The sequence below is a fragment of the Medicago truncatula genome, chromosome 1, assembly GCF_003473485.1.
Source record: "Medicago truncatula cultivar Jemalong A17 chromosome 1, MtrunA17r5.0-ANR, whole genome shotgun sequence".
Lineage (NCBI taxonomy): Eukaryota > Viridiplantae > Streptophyta > Magnoliopsida > Fabales > Fabaceae > Medicago > Medicago truncatula.
The window spans coordinates 4,754,338-4,774,677 of record NC_053042.1 but is presented as its reverse complement, the minus strand read 5'-3'; the positions used below and the strand labels follow the sequence as shown (position 1 = coordinate 4,774,677).

Below are 20,340 nucleotides of genomic sequence, written 5' to 3'. Positions count from 1 at the left end.
ACAACAACTTATCTGCCACTTGGCACCATCATGGAACGTGACACCGTATCGTGCGTCATACACCGTGACACAGCGTATCCGAAACGCTTTCATTTCGAGGCCAGTTAGGGCGGTTACGCTTACACACTTGTGGTTGGCGCCTTGCTGTTTGCCACGTGGTAAATCCATCCCTCCCGCTTATTTTTCTCTTTCATCGTTTCAATTCAACGAACTATTAATTAATAATAATTAATTAAACCTAACATGCATTAATCCACAACCGCGTATCAATCATGAATAATGTAATAATTAATTAAACCTAAAATGCATTAATAATAATATATATTTTTTATTATATGGTTTGAACTCAATTATGTATATTTATGATTAATTATTCTATAAAGTGGCTTTTTCTGTGGCTAAATTGTTGATTATACTTTGGCTACTGATATTTTGCTACGATTCCCTATTTGATTTTTATTCACATTACGCGGTGGTGTGAAGAGAAATATATAGTGGTTAGGAAAATTCGCGAACAAATTCAAAAACTTAGGGTTTTTGATTTTGGATTATTGCGTTTGAATTCAATTTTATGTGTACACAAACGCACGTTCTGGTGAAGTAGAAGCAACACATGCGAGATTCTCTGTGAATTTTAACTTTTAAGCCTCACTTTCTTCTTCGTTTTGCTTTTTCATTCAGCATTCGCTTATTCAACTACTCTTTTGGTTTTGACTTTTATCGAAGAATTCTTCATCCGTGCACTGGTACATTTTTTCTTTCTCTTTCTCGTTTTCTTCAATTCTGCTTCGAATTTTGATTATTGCTTCATTCTAATCATTGTTTTGATATATGCTGTGTGAATTTGAATCTGTTTCGGTTATGTGTGTTAATCTTTTCTTGTTTAGAGAGATAAGTATATAATTTCAATTTTGTTCAATTATACTTGTTACTGTAGTTGATAGTGATTTGAACTGCTTTTTAGTTTTGTTCAATTTTTGTCACCGAAACTAAGTAGGGTTTTTCAAATTCTGTTTGAAGGCCTGTTTGGTGTCCGATATGTGTCAGTATCCGACAGTTGCACACCACAGTGTCGGACGCTTACACAATACATTGAATTATGCCACTTTTAAATTATTATGTGTCAACGTGTGTCTGGACGTGTTTGTGTCCGGTGTCTGTGCTTTATAATTGCAAATTCAATATTGTATTTTTTATTTTACTAACAAAATTGAACATTTTGAGTGTGTTTGGGATAAAGTATCTTATGAATTGATCTGATTTATTGTTTTGATTTTTTGAATTGGCCTTTTCCTCGTCCTTTGTTAAGTCTTGCACTTGTTGTAAATCCCTGTATGGAGTTGGTGCCCTATTTTTCCTATGACGCACTCACACACCGAGGGTCACCTCTGGATGATAAAGAAAATTCCAGTTGATTTTTAATACGTTTTGAATATGGAATTTGATTTGTAAATCGATTCAAAATATCAAGTCTCTTTGAAATAATCTCCTAACATGAAAAATGAATTTAAATTCAATTAAAATATGATTTGAAATTTTCAGTGATTCTAGACTATGTTAAGTATGCTATTGATTGGTATCTGTTGGTAAAAGATACATGGAATTTATGTAACTTCATGCCAAGTAGCTTTTTGGATGCTTGTACGAACAGCTTTTCAAATAATCCATAACTTGCATTGGATTATGGACTAAGAATGTTGACAATTTCATCACCAGTTAGTGTCATAATTATATTAAAATTTATTGGGACATTGATTCAATTTTAACTCTTTCAGGTGATGGTCATGATCTGGATTTCTAATGCATTTCTTCATCGTTTATGATATTTGTCAAGTTTCATAGTATAGGGAGCAAGGATGGACATTGTTGCTCTTTTAACTTCTGCTGGAATTAATATCGCTGTGTGTGTGGTGATCTTTTCACTATATTCGATACTAAGAAAACAGCCCAGCAATGTTAATGTGTACTTTGCACGGAGACTAGCATCTCAGTATTCTAGACAGGTTGATTTCTGGCTGGAAAGATTTGTTCCCTCTCCTGGCTGGATATTAAAAGCATGGGAAACATCTGAGAATGAGATATTGGCTATTGGTGGCCTGGATGCTGTAGTTTTTGTAAGGATAGTCGTTTTCAGGTTGTTCACTCCTTCTAAAACATTGTTAGTTTAAGCTTTGTGACTTGTGTTAATCTTGATGAACATTGCACTAGTGAATTTGAATTGCTTTGTTATCTGAGTCTTACTTTAATCTGAAATCTACTAAACCTACCATGTAAGGATTTCTAATACCTAGATAAGTGGAAGTGAAGATTCTATTAAGCTCACTCTAATGTTTTTTCAAATTCCACTCTCTGGATGCACTTGACACTCCTAAGAATTCATGTCAGAAATAAAATATTTGATAGTATTCACATGCATCATGCACCATACAAATTTTCTGGTCAATGTTAATTAGCATGCTAACTGTTGCACACCAATTTTATCACTTTGTAAATGATTTTCCTTGCCTTGTTTCATCATCAATCATGATTTCTCATGAAAACATTGAAATTGGCTTGGAAATAAAAGATCCATTTAAGATGCACACTTGATTGCATATTTTTCTCTTGGATAGTACAGCTGCTAAAAATCCAATGTGATGCAATTAAATTTTATGCTTTGATCTCATGATCTGTGGTAAATGTGTTTCTAACTGTCTATCACCAATAATAATGATTTTCTGCATGAATAAGAATGCTTTTGCATTCCTTAACCATTTATATATCCATAACCATTATTAAGATTTGTGCTCACAGAGAAAGTAGCGACATTGTTGTTGATTATACATAACGCCTAATTGATATAGATATGGCAGTTGACTCATCATTCAACTAAAATCGTGATGTTAAGTTTGAGATTGCATTGTTTTACTCTGTATGGAATTGCATTGTTTTACTCTGTATGGAATTTATGTACGTACAACAAATCTTTATGCTCAACCTTTGTTACTTGCCTTGGTTTTACTGTGTTTGGTTTCACTCCATTTTATGTTATTTCAAATCAAAATAAAATAAAAACCTAATAGGCTTAAAAAAAATCGATTGTCCATCTTGAGGCTAGGCTAACTGTCAATGTTGCTCTTGACTCCCACAGTATTCGAGTTTTTTCCATCACTGGTGTCATCTGCACTGTTCTAGTGCTTCCTGTGAATTATTACGGTAAAGACAGACTACATAAGCATATACCTTTGGAGTCACTGGATGTATTTACCATTGAGAATGTCGAAGAAGGTTCAAAATGGTAAGAGTTATATCTTATTTTTCAATGTAAGTGCTAATTATGTGATGGAAACTCAGAAAACATTCATGAAAAGCCTGTAGCTTCAGCATAAAAAGGTTACACAATGAACTATTTCTGAACAATCTGAAAAAAGAAATGATAAAATTGAAAGAAGAAAATATCCCACATCTCACAAAGCTGAATTCCCAAGCCGGAGGCCGAATAACTCAATTATTGTTTTGCCTTCATTCCCCATGATTCCCTCCAACATATCCACCTTGCAAGAAATAATCTTTCTGTTGTAGTAAACATTATAGATGTGTGGCAAATTACTCAGTTGGTCAAGACGTTGGCCCACTGCCCACCCCTTCACTTGGATCCAGTAGTATGTACAAGCTGAGAAAGGAATAGAATATAAAAGCTTACTGGAAGCTTCATAGGCAGGAATGAACAATGCTCAAAGAAAAGTGTGGTTCTGCTATGTCCTTTAATGGCCGCCTTTTTGTTTTTTCATATTTGGCTATTCCTTCGTGGCTGAGTAAAATTACTTGAGTTTCCCTTATTTGGAGTATATTATGCTATTTTTTTTCTCAAAAATATGAAAGAGTGAATTATACATAAGAAAATGTGAAATTAGAGTTACTATAGACCCGGGTCGTTCTACTGTATTTATTTTGTTCTTTTTTCAAAAATTAGATGTGATAAAGTAATAATTCATGATTTTATTCAAGAATACTTATTTCTTCTTTTGTATGTCAGGCTTTGGGCTCATTGTCTTGCATTATACATCATAACACTTGCAGCTTGCACTCTCCTTTACTTTGTAAGGAGCTTTCTCCACCTATTTTGGCATATAATAGCCAACAAGTTTCGTTTTTCTTTTTATTTTCCAATTCATAAATAGGACTAGTCAATTGGTGTTCTTGTTTAGGAATACAAGAGCATTACTAAGTTGAGGCTACTACATATTACTGGATCTCCTCCAAGTCTAAGTCATTTTACTATTCTTGTCCGATCAATTCCCTGGTCTATAAGCGAATCATACTGTGATACAGTGAACAAATTCTTCTCACAGTACCATGCATCAACCTATCTGTCTCACCAAATGATTTATAAGTGTGGCAAAGTTCAGAAACTGAAGGTGTGAATCTTACCTTTTGAAAATATTTTTATGCTAGCATTTCATCATCATACTGTTTTGTCTTTTTGTTCAAGCTATGGAGTTTTAAATAAAAAGAGAAGAGAAATATTAATTTTCTTTGAATATGATATTGGTGTAATATGATCAAGGTAGTTAAAGTTGAGATAACAACATGGATCATAAGATCCTAAAAAAATTCAAAATACAATATATATGTTTATATTAATCCATATAAATGTACTATAATTTTTGGCGTATACTGTGTAACTGTAAAGATTAATCTCTTAGGTCGGGTATGACCACAGTGGCCGCAAAGCTCCCTCTCAAGAGTTTTAACGTTGCTGCATTCCCATATAAAATAGAATCAATAAGAAAATACCATTTATATCAATACTATAATCACTTAATTAAACTTACATTCAATGAAAATATATTCTATTCAAAGCATCTCACCCCCTCTCCCTGATTTTGGGCTTTGATTATGATTCTTGAAGTTTGAGTATATAACTTCTCTCAATTTTTAATTATATTTGTAGTATTTTTTTTTATTTTTTCAATAATAGAAACTTGTATTACTCTTCTTCTTGAGAGAACAGTTTTTTACATTTATTTGTTTTATTTGAATCTTCTTTCCCCAGGACGGGGCTGAACATATGTGCAAGGTACTTAAAGATTCATCGGAAAATAGTTGTAAGCCAGGTGTTGTGCCATGTTGCTGTTTGGGAAATTCCACAGATTCTTTCAAGATGGTTTCTAATGAGATGGGTAGTATTCATGAGAGAACATGCTACACTGACATAGATACAAGGAAAAGGGTATCTGTTCTGCCTGAATTGGTTTATAATTTATATAATTACAATTGAAGTTTATATAATTACAACAAATGTGAATTTTCATTTTCATGATTAGGCATTGAACTACTGCATTTAGAACTTTAATGTATGATCAAGATCAGTTGATACTGTTGTATTGTATGAGAAGAAAAGAAAAACATATTTTCAACAAATTTAATTTCTAAGTAATTGCTTTGACTTCTATATATTTGATTTTTGTGTAACATGGACGGATATATAATCATTGATGGAGTGGCATTCTTTTGGGTTTGTTGGGATTTAAAATCATTCTTAGACCTGTACCTAATGGCTCATGCTTTGCTTATGAGCTCATTCATTTAATGGAATCGGTGATTCTTTGATTCCTAACAATTTCATGTCTAACTCTGTCACTCATTCATTATAGCATTTCCATTTTTGTAACACCGAGCTTACATTCTTGTTGGCTCTTCATTGCCCAATGTTCCGTCTTGTGTATTAGCCACATATATGAACCAGTCATTGTTGGATAAATTGTTTTGCACTAGCACTATAGAAAGGATTTAGAGGTTAATGAGTTGGATCCAAATTTGGTTTATGATAGAACACTATGGCGTAATTTGATCATGTAGCCGACCCCACTTAGTGGGATAAGGCTTGGTTGTTGTTGTTGTAGCACTATATTTATTCCTGACAAACCATTGCTTTTTTTTATGATGTCTCAACTTAATAGGATCAGTGTTATCTTCTTCTGCGTGCTTTATCATTATTTATTATCTAATGAAATGCAGGTTATTATAATCCTTGTTGTCATTGAGTCGTTACATGAAGTATGTAAATAATTTAAGATTAGATAACATTTTTTATGCTCACTAATTTATGCTTCAAGTTTGCATCTCTAATGCAGGAATTCCCAGCTGCTTTTGTGTTCTTTAAAAGTCGGTATGCTGCTCTTATGGCTGCACAGACTCTACAAACATCAAATCCTATGTTATGGGCGACAGACATGGCTCCTGAACCACACGATGTTCACTGGTCCAACATTCGTGTACCATATAGGCAAATTTGGATCCGTAAGATGGCTACATTTTCGGCTACGATTGCCTTCATGCTTGTGTTCATTGTCCCAGTTGGGTTGGTACAAGGCTTGACTCAACTAGAAAAACTTCAGAAAATGTTCCCTTTTCTGGCAGGGGTACTTAAAAAGTAAGGCGTTTTTGCATCTATTAGGAACGAACATCATGGACTTTGGTTGAACTCACATTTTTTAACCAAAAACATGGATCAGGATTTTGAGAAGAAGAATTATGCATGATATAAATTGTGTTACACTGCATTTTTATATGCTACATAGGTGCTTTAATATACATAATGTATGTAGAGCTTCTTTATAGGTATGGCAATGTTTTCTTGAAAAATTACTAAAGAAATTGATAAAAAAAAGCACTGAACTAGTTAACTATGTTAAACTTATCCTCTCTTCTGCTTGTCAGTTGTGATTGTGTAAGTATTCACATGCTCATTGAAGTTTCTCGTTGTCATTTTAACTAGTTTATGATTTGTCCATGGGGTGCTAGCTCACTAGTAGAAGTTTTGCTTTGTAATCCCAATGGACAAAGTTAGAATCTTTTCTAGTAAAATTGTAATATGGCAATTAGCTTCACGGAATAAAAAAAAGTTTATGATTTGTCACATAAGCAGAGCCAACGTTGTGTTTATATATCTCACTGTCATCTAAAATAAGCAAATTAAAGTCTTCTCCCATTTGAATGATGGTGTGAAAAAAAATGTCCCTACTCCCCACAAAACCTGTTTACAATAGACTGAAGTGAAAAGCATATTCATCTTGTTTGGGAGAGGAAAATTATAACTTTCAAATTTGATTGGAGGACAGTGTAATTTCAGCATTTTTAAAGAGAAAAAAAATGTGGTTTACCATATTAAATCAGACATGGAATATGGAGTTTTAGATATGTATTTTAAATTTTTGAATTGCTGTAAAGTTCACTGTAAATTAATTCTTTTGATCTTTCTTTTGCAGCCAATATGTGAGGCGGGTGGTGACTGGTTACCTACCAAGTGTGATATTGGTTTTATTTTTGTGTTTTGTTCCACCATTGATGATGCTATTTTCAACAGTTGAGGGTCCTATTTCCCGCAGTGGAAGGAAGAAAAGTGCATGTTGGAAAGTTTTGTACTTCACAATCTGGAATGTGTTTTTTATTAATGTTTTAACTGGTTCTCTTATAAGTCAACTTTCAGTCTTTTCTAGCTTAAAAGAGCTGCCTGCAACACTTGCAAAGGCAGTGCCAGCTCAGGTGGTTTATCTAGACTCTTAGATAATAGTGTACTTTAAATCGCATACTCTTTATTTCGACCCATTTTGTTCTGTTCTAGAGTATTGTTATATTTTTCTTGTTGAAATGATTTTGTGTGCTTGAATGTATTACATACAATGAACACTCTTTAACTTTTAGAAGAGATACAGAGATAGCTCTTCTGTGATTCGTGATTAACTAGGTTTTTTCATGGTATGCAGGGTACCTTCTTCACGACTTACATTTTGTCATCTGGTTGGGCAAGTCTGGGATTTGAACTTCTGCAAGTTTGTCCTCTTTTATACAATCTATTCCAGAGATTCCTACTCAGGGTTAAGGATGATACACTTAATGGCATAACTTTTCCATACCATACAGAAGTTCCTAGGCTATTACTGTTTGGATTTCTTGGGTTCACCTGTTCTATTCTGGCACCTCTAATGCTTCCCTTCTTATTGATCTACTTTTTCCTTGCTTATCTTGTTTACCGAAACCAGGTTAGTATTATTATCACATGTTTCTCTTCTCTTTTCTTCATTATGGAATTCATTGTTCTTAATTTTCCATTATGCACAAACACTCCCTAGTTTTGCTTGGAGATTCTCTCTTTTATTTACTGTATTTTATTTTAGGAATTAAGGGCTATTTGGATAAATAGTTCGATCAAGTATTTATTCAATATAAATACTTATAATTTTCTTTTTAATGAAAAGGCTATAATTTATAAAAGCTTATCATATAAGAGTTTAATATATAAGATGTGAAGATAAAATGGGGTAAACTTCGTATAAGCTTTCTATAAGATGTTTCCATAAGCTATCTTAGGGAGTTTTATGAAAATAAGATGAAGACGATGCTCATGCGGTAAGCTAAATAAACTCTTCCATGCATAAATTTGGTCATACATTACTAGATTCAAGTCGTAACCATTTCTCACCTTTTTATGTAATGTGAGATTTAAGTGATTAGTTATTGGGGAGTAAGGTGTGGCAAGGGTTTATTTTTGAGAGAATGGTGGGGTGCAGCATGGTTCATGTCATTTTGTTTTGACAAATGAAACTGGTATAATATAGGAATTGTTAAAGGATGGTGAAACTGGTATAATGCATGGCTCTCAATGAACCTAAGTAAAGGATATTTTACTCTTTCGGCCGAAATGGTCAGACTAATAGTGTACAAAATTTGATCATTAAACATCATTTGTATCTTCTATTTTTATCAAGGTCTTGATTGCATATTTGAGAATTAGAAAATGGGTGACTTGATTCTTATGTTTGATTCTCTTATTCTTTCTTGTCAGATGGAAATAAAAGAAAAAAACAAAGAGTGTGATATGATATGTGAATATGTGATCACATTTTATTTGTTGCTAGGATAATTTGTTAACCAGAATACATGACACATTCTTCCTTCTGTGTCATTAAATGAATGTTCCCATGATTTATTTTTAACATTTAGGAAAAGCTTCTGCAATGACATTAGCCCTTTTCAGATTATCAACGTGTACATTACAAAATACGATAGTGGGGGACAATATTGGCCTATTGCACACAACGCAACGGTTTGCTCTTTGCTATTTGCTCAACTTATCGCGCTTGGGGTTTTTGGACTAAAACGCTCCACAGTTTCAGCTGGATTTATTGCTCCCTTGCTCATTGTTACCATTCTTTTTCACCAGTATTGTAGGAAACGATTTCTCCCAGTATTTAGAAGCAATTCAGCACAGGTAAATCTCCCTTTCTCGCTGCTCCTTTGTTTTTCATCCACAGCTTTAAACTAAATTCTGTTTGTTTTAGATTCTTATTGACTTGGATAAGAAAGATGAACAATGTGGAAGGATGGAAGAGATTTATGAACAATTGCGTTCGGCCTACAAACAACCCATGCCGCATGCCCCAAGCCCATCCGAATGCTCCAGCCCGCTAGAGGACAAGGGGATTGCTGGGACTTCAGAAGATATCGAGAAAGGTTTGTTTGCTTTATATAATGGTTGAGGTTTCAATTTTCAGGCAATGTTTATAACTTGACTATGTTTGCTGTTTCATTTTTCAGGCGTAGTCATTAAACAGACTAGACCAGGACCTATCCATCGCACTCTGAGTCCGGCTTTGGATATATCGGTACTTGGTGGAAATCAAGTGAGCGATCCTGCTTGTACATTGAATAAGAATATTCCTGATGTGCCCGATCCAGTGCATGAACATCTAATTAAAGATGGATTATGATGGTCTCTTGATTCATTGTTTTTTTTTTTTTTGAGCAATCTTGATTCATTGTTTATCAAATATTTAAATTGTAAATCGTGTAAATGGTCCCCCCAAAAAAAAAAAAAAAATCCAATTAATGATAAATAGACAGATAACATAGACGTAATTAAAATTTTCACAGAATAAAAATTTTGTGCATTTGCAAGCAATATTTGAAAATTGAAAGCTGGTGGCTATTGAGGGTGTCATATTCTTTCCATTTCCCCATTCCTATATAGTTCAACTGTAAAAAGGATATTTGGACCGTACAATGTCATACTAAATAGGAATGCGTTACCAGTAGCCGTAACAACAATTGGTATGAATTAATCATATGATTCATATCTAATGACATGAAACGGTTAAATTGATGTTGTAGTTTGTACGTTTATGAAATCGACACATGGATTCTCAAAATTCTCTTTAATGATGGATGTAGGTTTGTTGACTAACACGAACTTGCATTTAAAAAAAATTGTTTTTTTTTTAGTCGTAGCCATCATGGCTAGTGATTCACACTAGGTTGATAAGTGGAGAATCTGGTATTCGAACTACAACTCCTACATAACGCATGTTCTACCAACTCAGTTAAGCTCATGGAAAAAAAATTGATGTTTTTTTTTTTTTTTTGGAATTGCGGTCGTTTCAAATGCCCGACTAGGATGACGAAGCTACGGCACCACTAGATGGTTCATAACTTCATGTTAATGTAGTGTTTGGACAATGGTTGTTTATCAATTGTATATTTTCAATTAAAAAAATCAAAAGATGCACTCTGTTTACTGAATATATTAAAGAGTCGTATAGCTGTAGGTGTGAAATCCATAATGCTGTTTTGTGAAGATGATGACGGCAAACTGCAATTTAAGCATTAAGAGATTGGTAAAGTAATAATTAAGGGTTGTAATTTTTATCTTGAAAATAATTTGATTTCTTGTACCTTCAAAAATATGTTAGTCTTCAGCATATTGCAAAATAACAAACATACGATACATGATTGACATCGAAACCACAATCCGATGAAAAATTGGACCTAGAGAAGGGGAGGGTTTTTGTGGTAGGTCACTGAGGTCAGAAATTCTAAATTCAAAAATTTGAAGAAATTGATGGTGTCGATAAAATTGTATAAATATTATGGTATGCATAAATTCACACTAGTTCCAAACCAATCAATTGTTGGACCAAAATAAACATAATGAAATATGTTGAAAATAGTGTGTTAAAGGAAAAAATAGAAACCGACTACCATACAATCTTCATTGAGTGTTGCTAAGTTGGTTATACAACACTAAGCTTGTGGGGAAGATCGAGGTTCAACCCCTATAAAACACTCTTTTGAAGAGGGGCAAAGAGCTTTAATTTGCGACTTAAGCACCAGAGTAGATATTGGTCTCATAGTTGATCCAAATATTCAAAGCTTGTAGAGATACTATGCGAAACCTATGCAAACTATTCAACTGTTCACTTTGGTCCTCAGACAATTAGTTTTTTTTTTTTTGGTTACAATACAATTAGTTTTGGGTAAAGTTTATGTTCTATTTCTAAGTAGATATATTTCTCCCGTTAGACGGGTTATTATTTGAATGAATTTCGATTGAATGCACACAAAAACAATAACATGAAACATCACTTTCTAGAATGTTTAGATGTCACTGCATACTAACAAAACAGCATATGCCGCCGCTAATCTATGGTTACATGAATGATACTCATAACTTGCTCCATTGAGTTTGTTTCATCCACTTGAACAAGGGAATAAATACAACAAGTTCGTATGAACAAGATGTTTGAAAGTGGTTGGTTGCTGCAGTATGATCTTAATGAAGGACAGATGAAACAAGCTCAAAAGATGAAGTTCATGTCAGCTTGGTGCGACAAAAATGTAGAAATCAACTATCCATCTATGCCTCCAAACCGGAAGGAGTGTTCATTTTCTGTCTGATTTTTGCATCTTCCATAAAATTTCTCCAATACCAAAGTAACTGCATCAGTCCACCATTTGCAACATGCAAAAGAAACACCCCTGGTAGTGTTGCGAACCATGTCGACATAAACTTGACCAACACGAAAATACCACACAAGCCCAAACGACACCATTTCAAATCATTCTCCTGTCAAGTGGCAGCCCACGAGCAGATACAATAAATATCATTAATAATGTAATAAAAAAAAGGAATTGTGGAGCAATGAAATAATAATGCAACATATACCTCGGATTGATGAAACAATTCTAGTGATATCTCCTTCAAGAAATCAGCCACAAGGACACCAACAAAGAGGCCAACGGGAATGATTAATTCTCGATTTATAGAAAATGTATATATAACATCTGATAAAGAGCTAGAGATGAAATATACAACAGAAGACCACTTTAATGCCTCTTGCGCAAGAAGATGTAGTCGGTCTAGAAGTGTATGTTGAGCCTTTCTCCAAGGAAATTCTTGAACCGGGCTTGGCAATGCTTCTTTGAGTTTCTCCTTCATGATCCCGATTTGTATCTTAACTTCATTAGGCTCATTATGGTCTGCCACCGATGCTTTAATTGATGTGGTACGAGTATAAAATGTTTGATTCGGAAGATAAATTTCCGAGCATCTACGGAAATGACGGAGTTGGCATCGAAACGGATTAACCTGCACAAAAGAATGAAAGATATTGCTATAAATAAATGAACATTGGAATGGTGCCAGATTGCAAAAGTCAAACAATTCCATCCTATCTAAAGTTATAACATAGTTCATAAATTGTAGGACCTGAAACTTGGTGGAATCACTTGCACATACAATAAGGATAGCCATGTGTATTCAAGATGACACCAAAAATGCAATATATTTAATAAACATTATAAGTTAATAATCTATCCCTTTTTAAAAGACAAGATATATTAATAGACGCTAATCTAAGCACAAGATGCGTAAAGATTAGAGACAAGACATTACATAGAAACATACAGTTGGGTGCACTCTAATGTTCTTTTCAAAACTCAATTTGACAGTATTTCTAATCATTCATTTCTGGATAGAGCTATCCTACATGTTATACTCTGGCTTACTCATGATACAGAAGCAAGCCCAGGACACATGGACCCTGTTTGGATTAACAACTTAATTTGCAGCTTTTACATAAGCACTTATGTACAAGCTATTTCTATAACAAAAGATAAAATAAAGTTACTTCATTTCCGTATAAGCTATAAACTGTTTTTATAAACTATCCTGGAGAGCTTATGAAAATAAGCTGAAAACAACTCCTAAACATGTCAAAAATTATTTTTACAATTTCCCCCAAATTGTCTCACAAATACTTAAGACAGGCCCATAGTTTAACTTCAGCCTAATCTAAATCTCAACTGTTTAGTAATTTTTCTAGCTTTGGAACTTAAGTGGCATTCCTTTTTAACCATTTGTATCAATATTTGCCATTTGAATCCATATCCCAACCAGAGCTTCTACACTTTTTGGAATCAACGTATGTCTAAAAGAAAACACTACCACTTCCATTTCCATCTAATCACAGTAAAATTAGTATAGCTAACAATTCATCCAAGACGCTGTTTGGATAAACAGCTTCTGTAGCAAAAGTGCTTATGAATAAGCTATTTCTACAACACAAGATTAAATAAAGTCAAACTATTTTTGTATAATCCAGTTATTTTCATAAACTATCCCGGAGAGCTTATAGAAATAAGCTAAAAACAGCTTATGAACATGTCATAAGTTGTTTTCATAAGTATTATCAAATTGTATCACAAGCGCTTATGTAATTAGATAAACTCAAATAAGTCAATACAATCAGACACCCAATGCAAGGGATTTACAACTTATGACCTTGATTAATGCAATTAAGAAAGAAAAAAAGAAAAAAAAACACAATGAAAAATTGAATTTCAATACAATGTTTAAAATTGAAAACAAGACAGAAGAACAAAAACATACCCGAAACTTGGAAGTTGAAGGAATTGCAAGAGAAGATAGCGTCGACATCTTTAGGAGCTTCGAGTTCTTCAGCTATGCTATGCATCAGTTTCGTGTTTCTTTCACAAGATTGTGTTGAGGACAAGATATTGGGCTGGCCCAATTTAAATGGTAGATATTTAAAGTAATGCATCGATTTGTTATATTCACCCCACAATATTTCATTACACCCCACGTTGTTTTTTTTTCTTTTTTTCTTTTTTTTTTTTTTATCTATTCCTTCCACTCGTATTATGTTAGGTGAGGTAGACAAGTTTTTTAATTTACTATGCAATTTTTGAAAGCATATGGAGTGTGATAGAAGGAAAGCATTTTAAATGAAAAATTTGAAGAAAAATAATGTAAAATGTTAGGAACACCATTTTTTTTAACATTTTCTCTAAAGTTCACTTTTTTAATTAGTAGGTGAAATTTATGTGAGTTTTACCATTTTATATGTGATTTATTTTCAAAGTGTTAGAACCATATGAGTTTTATCCAATAAGACATTTGGTGTTAGAAAGAGTGTTTATAACCTCCTCGTTTATTATACTGAAAAGGAGAATAATTGGTGAAAAAAGTTTTACACCTACAATCAATAACAAATCATCATTTGTATGAGTTAAAAATTATATTGTATGAGGGTGTTCATAACACTCTTCATTTATTATATTGATCAAATGAGTATGATTGCTTTGAGAGTGTAAAAATTTTGTACTTTGTCGATGCATATGGAAGATGTATTTATGTGCTAGAGTGGTTAATATTAAAGTTATTTGGAGTCTCACATTATTCAAATCCTCAAATTGTTAGATGTATAAAAGTGTTTGAGTTAACTTTTAAGATAAGATTCAAATTTATTTATCTTGTTAAAAAAAAAAGATTCAAACTTACTTATGAAGGGTGTTTAAATTAATGTGAGTGTTTTATGTTGAGTTAAAACTTATTTTGGTCACACTAGCTTTAACTTGAGTTTTAGTTGAGAATTCGTAATTGGCAAGTTAAATGTAGATATTACTGTAAATTATTAGTTTTTTTAATGACAAATGCTAATAAGTTCTTAGCCTAACTCAAATCAGTTGAGTCATTTCAATGTTGGTAGTTATGCTTAACTTTGCACAAAAGAGTGTGTCTTTCTTAACCTAAATTTAGATCTAATAAAAAGTTAATTCGTGACAGATGCAGTGAATTGAAACTTGAAAATTGTAAAAATAGGTCATTGCCAGAGATGTTGCTAAAGCTTGATCAATGACAAAGCTAACAACTTGTCATTTAGGTAGGCATTTATATAGTAGCAGTGAAATTGATGGTTATGTATGTCTTATTTACATGCTTTCACTCACACATATACACGTTTATTTTAAAGAATATAAATCTTATCAGTTTTTATACATTCTTCTGTATACTGAAAATAAGTTTTCTTCTGTTTAATTACTTTTTCTAAATTAACGATGATATCATCAATAGTATTATATTATTTGTCCAGTCTGATTTAATTTAATTTGCTTATAAACAAAACAACCAAATAAAACAAGTCACATGTGCCATCGTTCTCTGAACGTAAGAGTGTCCACTTCATGCCTATGACATAAGAACACCCTTTATTTAAATTTTAGCATCCATAAATGTAAAATATTCACGTAAATACAAAAATCAGAATGACACAGTGTTTAAATTCTTACTCTATTCTCTTGCACCTATCTCTATTTAAAATATTTTAAAGACAAACGTACATCAATTCTATATTTTTTAGATTTTTAGTCATTGTAACGGTGGAGACGAATGGATCACAATATTTTGTTATTTAGGTGTTGTTGCATATTTTAATTGATAAAAAATTGTATTGTTTTAAAATTTGGAAATGGCACCTTTGACACAACAAATAGAGTGGACCATGGTTGGCTGTGCTCACTAAGTAGAAGATGATTTGGATTTCCCACCGTGAGGGAAATTTTCTATCAAACAAATTGTTGGATTAAAATCGAATTATTAGAGTTTACTTCCACCACTATTGGATGTTTTTCCTAAAAGTTTGTGAAAATTTCTAGAGCTGATTTACTCAAATACATTTTTTTGGATATAATCCTTTCAAACAAAATCGATAAGATGTTTTTTTTTTTTTTTTTGTTAAATTACCTTTTTAATTCGCTATCTATTTAATTGGTATCAGATTGGTCCTCTAACTAAAAATTGATTTATTTCGGTCCTCTAACTTTATTTATTAGTATCATTTTGATCCTATGTCTTGTTAAGGTATTATGATTAAATAGTGACTGATATTATTGGTAACTGTTATGATTCATATGTATGTGTGAAATAGGAGGTCAGGTACCCACATAACACAAACTCTAACGTTTATTTGAATTAAACTAACAGAAAGGACTAAATGTAGTAACAGTGAGAAACTTAGAGGACCAAAATAAATCAATTTTTAGTTATAGGACCAATCCGATACCAATTAAATAGTTAGAGGACTAAAAAGATAATTTAGCCTTTTTTTTATTGGAGAGATTCGATATGATAGTTTTTTTTAAGGAGATATGATAATTAGATAGTGAAATTTATGTTTATAATAAGTTATTATGCAATTTTATTCAAAAGTTACTATTAGAGTAATTTGATATCAATCTAAGAAGATTTAGATGAGATAACAATAAACTATTTTACATTAATCAATATTTTGAGCTCGAATCTTGCCTTGAGCATACCACAACGTTAAGAGTTTGTCCTCCATTTGAATCTTACAAGATTTGATGAATTAGTCTTATACAACAGTATGTGTATGATACTCGGTTTACATAAAAAAAAAAAGAGTAATCTGATCTCTCTCTTTTTTAACAAAAATAAAAAATAAAAAATTTGATCTCTTCATTTTGACCGGAAGAAATTAAGAGCTAACTATATATGTCGAGTTGACCGTTCAAGAAAAATAGAGTTGACTCCCGAAGGAGCTACATTAGGGTTGGATCGACACATTAGGTTAAAAACAATCACACAAACGAGTTTAATGAGGCATTGAATATATGGATATATGTTTGATCATTATCTCTTCTTTGATTCAATGTAAAACTTCTAACTCACATTTAACACGTTAACTAATGCATCAAATTTTGGGCAGCCGCCGATCCAAGTCCAAACAAGAGCTAACCAATTTTAATCCAAGGTTCTGAATGTCGAGAATGGAAAAATTGCATGTCATCATCTGAATTCAATTTAAGTAATGCAATATACTCATGTCCAATAAAACACGTATATCAGGTCTAAAGTTTGAAGAATTTGCATGCTAGTTAGTGTCATATATCAGACATAAACATGAAAAGTCACTCCAATTTAATAATTTTGTTGTTTCAGTGCTTGATTATATAATTATACACTAATTGCTAACTCACTTGTATTTCTAGTTTTGAAGTCTATGTTCTTTTGTGGTAGGATTGTTCTCTCCCGTTTGTTCTGCCTTTTGGATATTCCCTTCTACTTTACAGAGCAAAACTATTCTCACACATAAACTTTAATAATTTGACTTAATAATTATATTATTATGTTTGGATTAAGCTTAGAAGTTTCTGTTTATAGCTGTCTGGTCTCTGGTGGGCTACAACAAGTAACGTGTTTAAATAATTAACAGGTTAATTAACCAATTAGTTACTGATGGCTATAGTGATGTGCGCGCGTGTTAATCAGCAAGAACAGACCTAGTTTCAACCCAAGGCCAAAAACAATCATAATAAAACAAAATACAAAATAAAATATTAAGTAGTAATAATAGTAATATTAATATTAATAATTATAATAATTAGAAAGTGGAGCTTAAGTTCATTTTCTAATTTGTCTTGATGCATCCAGGAATACAGATTGCATTCTAATCTCGCCTTTACGTAGTCGGTACATTGATAATCGTTGGATCGATATCAGATTGTTGGCTATGAAAGAAGAAGTGTCGTTACACATAGTAGAAGCAAATGAAATAAAAATCTCGTGTGTGTTTAAGTAAAAACATGTTCTTCTAAATTTCTATCTTCTTTTTAAAAGCTCTAGTTATTATGGTCATGTCATTAATTCCTCTATAGAGATACAAGGACGCTCAACACTCGCCTCAACGAAGATCTTGTGTATAAAAAAATATTGGCAAAATTACACTTTTAGTCCCTTAACTTAATTTCAGGTAACAGTTTGGTCCTTTATCTTTTTTTCATTTCAATTTGGTCCTTTTTGTCTATTTTTATATACATTTTCAAGTTTCAAATCTAATATTCTTATGCAAACATAGACGAGGATCATAGATTTGAAGATTGAAAGACCATAAGAAAATAAAATCATGAATTTTAAGTTTAAAAATTCATATGAAAATGGACAAAAAAGACCAAATTGAAATGAAAATAAGATAAAAGACTAAACTGTTATCTGAAATTAAATTAAGAGACTAAAAGTGTAATTTTTCTAAAAATATTCGACTATTTAACAAGTTATGATCCTCTTCATTTTCTTTAAATTTTGAAAGACCAATAATGAATTAAAAACACATGAGGTATATTTCTAGCAAGTTTAAAACACTTTTTTTTTTACTGTTAGATAATCTTAAAAAAATCACAACCACGAGATCTAACGCAAGTATTTGATGTAGGTTACGTGAGTATTGTGAACACTAAGTATCAAGTTTGATTCCTAATAATAAAAAAGCTTTAAACAATCGCATATAACTCAACATATTCAATAGAAAACAAAAGCTAGCTACAATGTCTTCCAACTTTTCTCATCCCAAAGAATCAGTAGTTTTGCATTGTCAAATTATTTCGAGTGGCAACCAACTCTAACAAATCATGATCATACCTTACCAAACTATCAAAATAAGTCAACTAAAATTCATATAAAATATTACAACTATAATCAACTACACGACGCAGCCAATTCATATAACAATGACTCATTTCATCTTTTGAACAAATTAACAGTCAAAAATGGGAGGTCTACGTAGACTATACATCTTAGAGGAATATAGGGTTGGACAAATTAGGATGTGATTTAATGTAAAACTATTCATTCGTTTGGATCTTTTTCTCCGTCTTTCACACTTATTTTTTTCCGGAATTAAAAGTTGTTTTTTATTTTTTAATGGACCAATTAATTGTTTTTTTGTTGAATATGATGATACCTATGTAATGTATTTTTTTTTTTAAGAAGACAAAATGAAATAAATAATCACCAAGAACGATTCATCTTGCATAAGGTGTGTAAAGAGAATCACTCCTCAAAAGAATACAAATCAAGTATCTGTTGCCAAATAAAACACAACTAAAAAGATGAAGGAAAAAAACTACTCCATAACACACATACAAGTTAAAGGGTGTCGCCACCATTCATTATAACTGAAAGCTGAAGTTAGCCTATTAGCCTTTAGCCAAGAAAAAGAAACAAACTTTACGATGTCTAATAATTGTGTCAAATCTCTTGCTTTGCTTTTAAAAATCATGTTGTTTCTTTCCTTCCAAATTGTCTAAACGTAAGCTTGCCAGATAACTTTGAAGAAAGAATGTGTAACTCTTGGTAAACTGAGCCACTGGTAAACCCTGAGCCAAACGTTGCTAAAGATGTCACAGCTGAAAAAAAGATGATTCGTCGTCTCCTGACAACCGCAGCCACCTATGCAAAAGATGTCTTCGTGATGAAGAGCCCTCCTACGGATAAGATTATCTTTGGTAGGAAGTCTGTTGCGGAGAAGCCGCCAAACAAATATTGATACCTTTAACGGAACCTCCTTCAGCCACACAACGTCGTAAAGACTACGCTCCACAGATGTGTCAGGTTGCGTGAGATACTGATAAGTTCCCTTAACCGAGTAATCGTTAATAGGATCCAAAACTCACCGCCACCTGTCATGAACATGATCCTGCAAAACAATATTACACAACAAGGACGAACACTCGGTAACTAACTCCTCTTCCCACGCCAAAAGACGTCTCCGCCACTCCCAAGCGTCACCTCCAACCACAACATCCTCTACCAGCCATCTCCCTCACCGTCACCCATTTATTTTCAGCCAGATAGAATAAGCGTGGAAAACACACATGTAAGGGTGCGCCCCCCACCCAATTTTCCAGCCAAAAATAGGTGCTACTCCCTCCACCAACCACTCTACGAGCGTTCTCCTCAAACCAGCCCCCCTCCCCCGATCCGACACCATTACGGATAGCGAACAACATCCTCCACCACACCGAACTATCCCTCCTCTGTTCCTTCAACCGACCTCCCTTCTCCCCGTACCTAGCCTTTAAGACTCGATATCATAACTCTTCCTTATCCACTAACATACGCCAAACCACTTCCCTAATAATGCAACATTGAATTCCCTACTCATCATTCAATTATTCAATGACATGTCATATTTGCATCTTAATTTATTTTAAAATAAATTTAAATGTTAAACAAATTAGGTCTAGAGGGTACCAATACGACGATACCCAACCAAACTCCAAAGTATATAAGAATTTACCCTTTTTTTCTTTCATCATACATTCATATGTCTATTTGAAGAGACACCAGTTTATATATAAATCATATTCCATACAACACATTTAAGTTGTAATAAATCAAAAATCGATCATTCAAATGTAAACTAC

General features: G+C 32.8%; 2 protein-coding genes across 3 annotated transcripts; one reads left to right on the top strand and one right to left on the bottom strand.

Annotated features, from left to right (window-relative positions):
• The first annotated feature begins 365 nt into the window (after positions 1–365).
• Positions 366–9,982, top strand: LOC25482028 (CSC1-like protein RXW8). Of its 2 annotated transcripts, XM_039832518.1 has the most exons (13): positions 366–746; positions 1,776–2,134; positions 3,131–3,277; positions 4,016–4,079; positions 4,188–4,397; positions 5,036–5,212; positions 6,117–6,415; positions 7,251–7,527; positions 7,749–8,024; positions 9,020–9,253; positions 9,324–9,495; positions 9,580–9,758; positions 9,792–9,982. In XM_039832518.1, the coding sequence occupies exons 2-12, from the start codon at positions 1,857–1,859 to the stop codon at positions 9,750–9,752; spliced, it is 2,307 nt and encodes a 768-aa protein (XP_039688452.1). In that variant the 5' UTR covers positions 366–746; positions 1,776–1,856; the 3' UTR covers positions 9,753–9,758; positions 9,792–9,982. The 2 variants fall into 2 exon arrangements, with proteins under 2 accessions (XP_039688452.1, XP_013465939.1); XM_013610485.3 differs by having other exon boundaries at positions 9,580–9,982.
• A 1,329-nt stretch (positions 9,983–11,311) lies between these two features.
• LOC25482027 (uncharacterized) lies at positions 11,312–13,828 on the bottom strand. Its single transcript, XM_013610484.3, has 3 exons — positions 13,709–13,828; positions 11,984–12,406; positions 11,312–11,884 (listed from the first exon to the last, which is right to left on the bottom strand). Exons 1-3 carry the CDS (start codon positions 13,754–13,756, stop codon positions 11,675–11,677), a joined length of 681 nt encoding a protein of 226 aa, XP_013465938.1. The 5' UTR covers positions 13,757–13,828; the 3' UTR covers positions 11,312–11,674.
• Between the last annotated feature and the right edge of the window lie 6,512 nt (positions 13,829–20,340).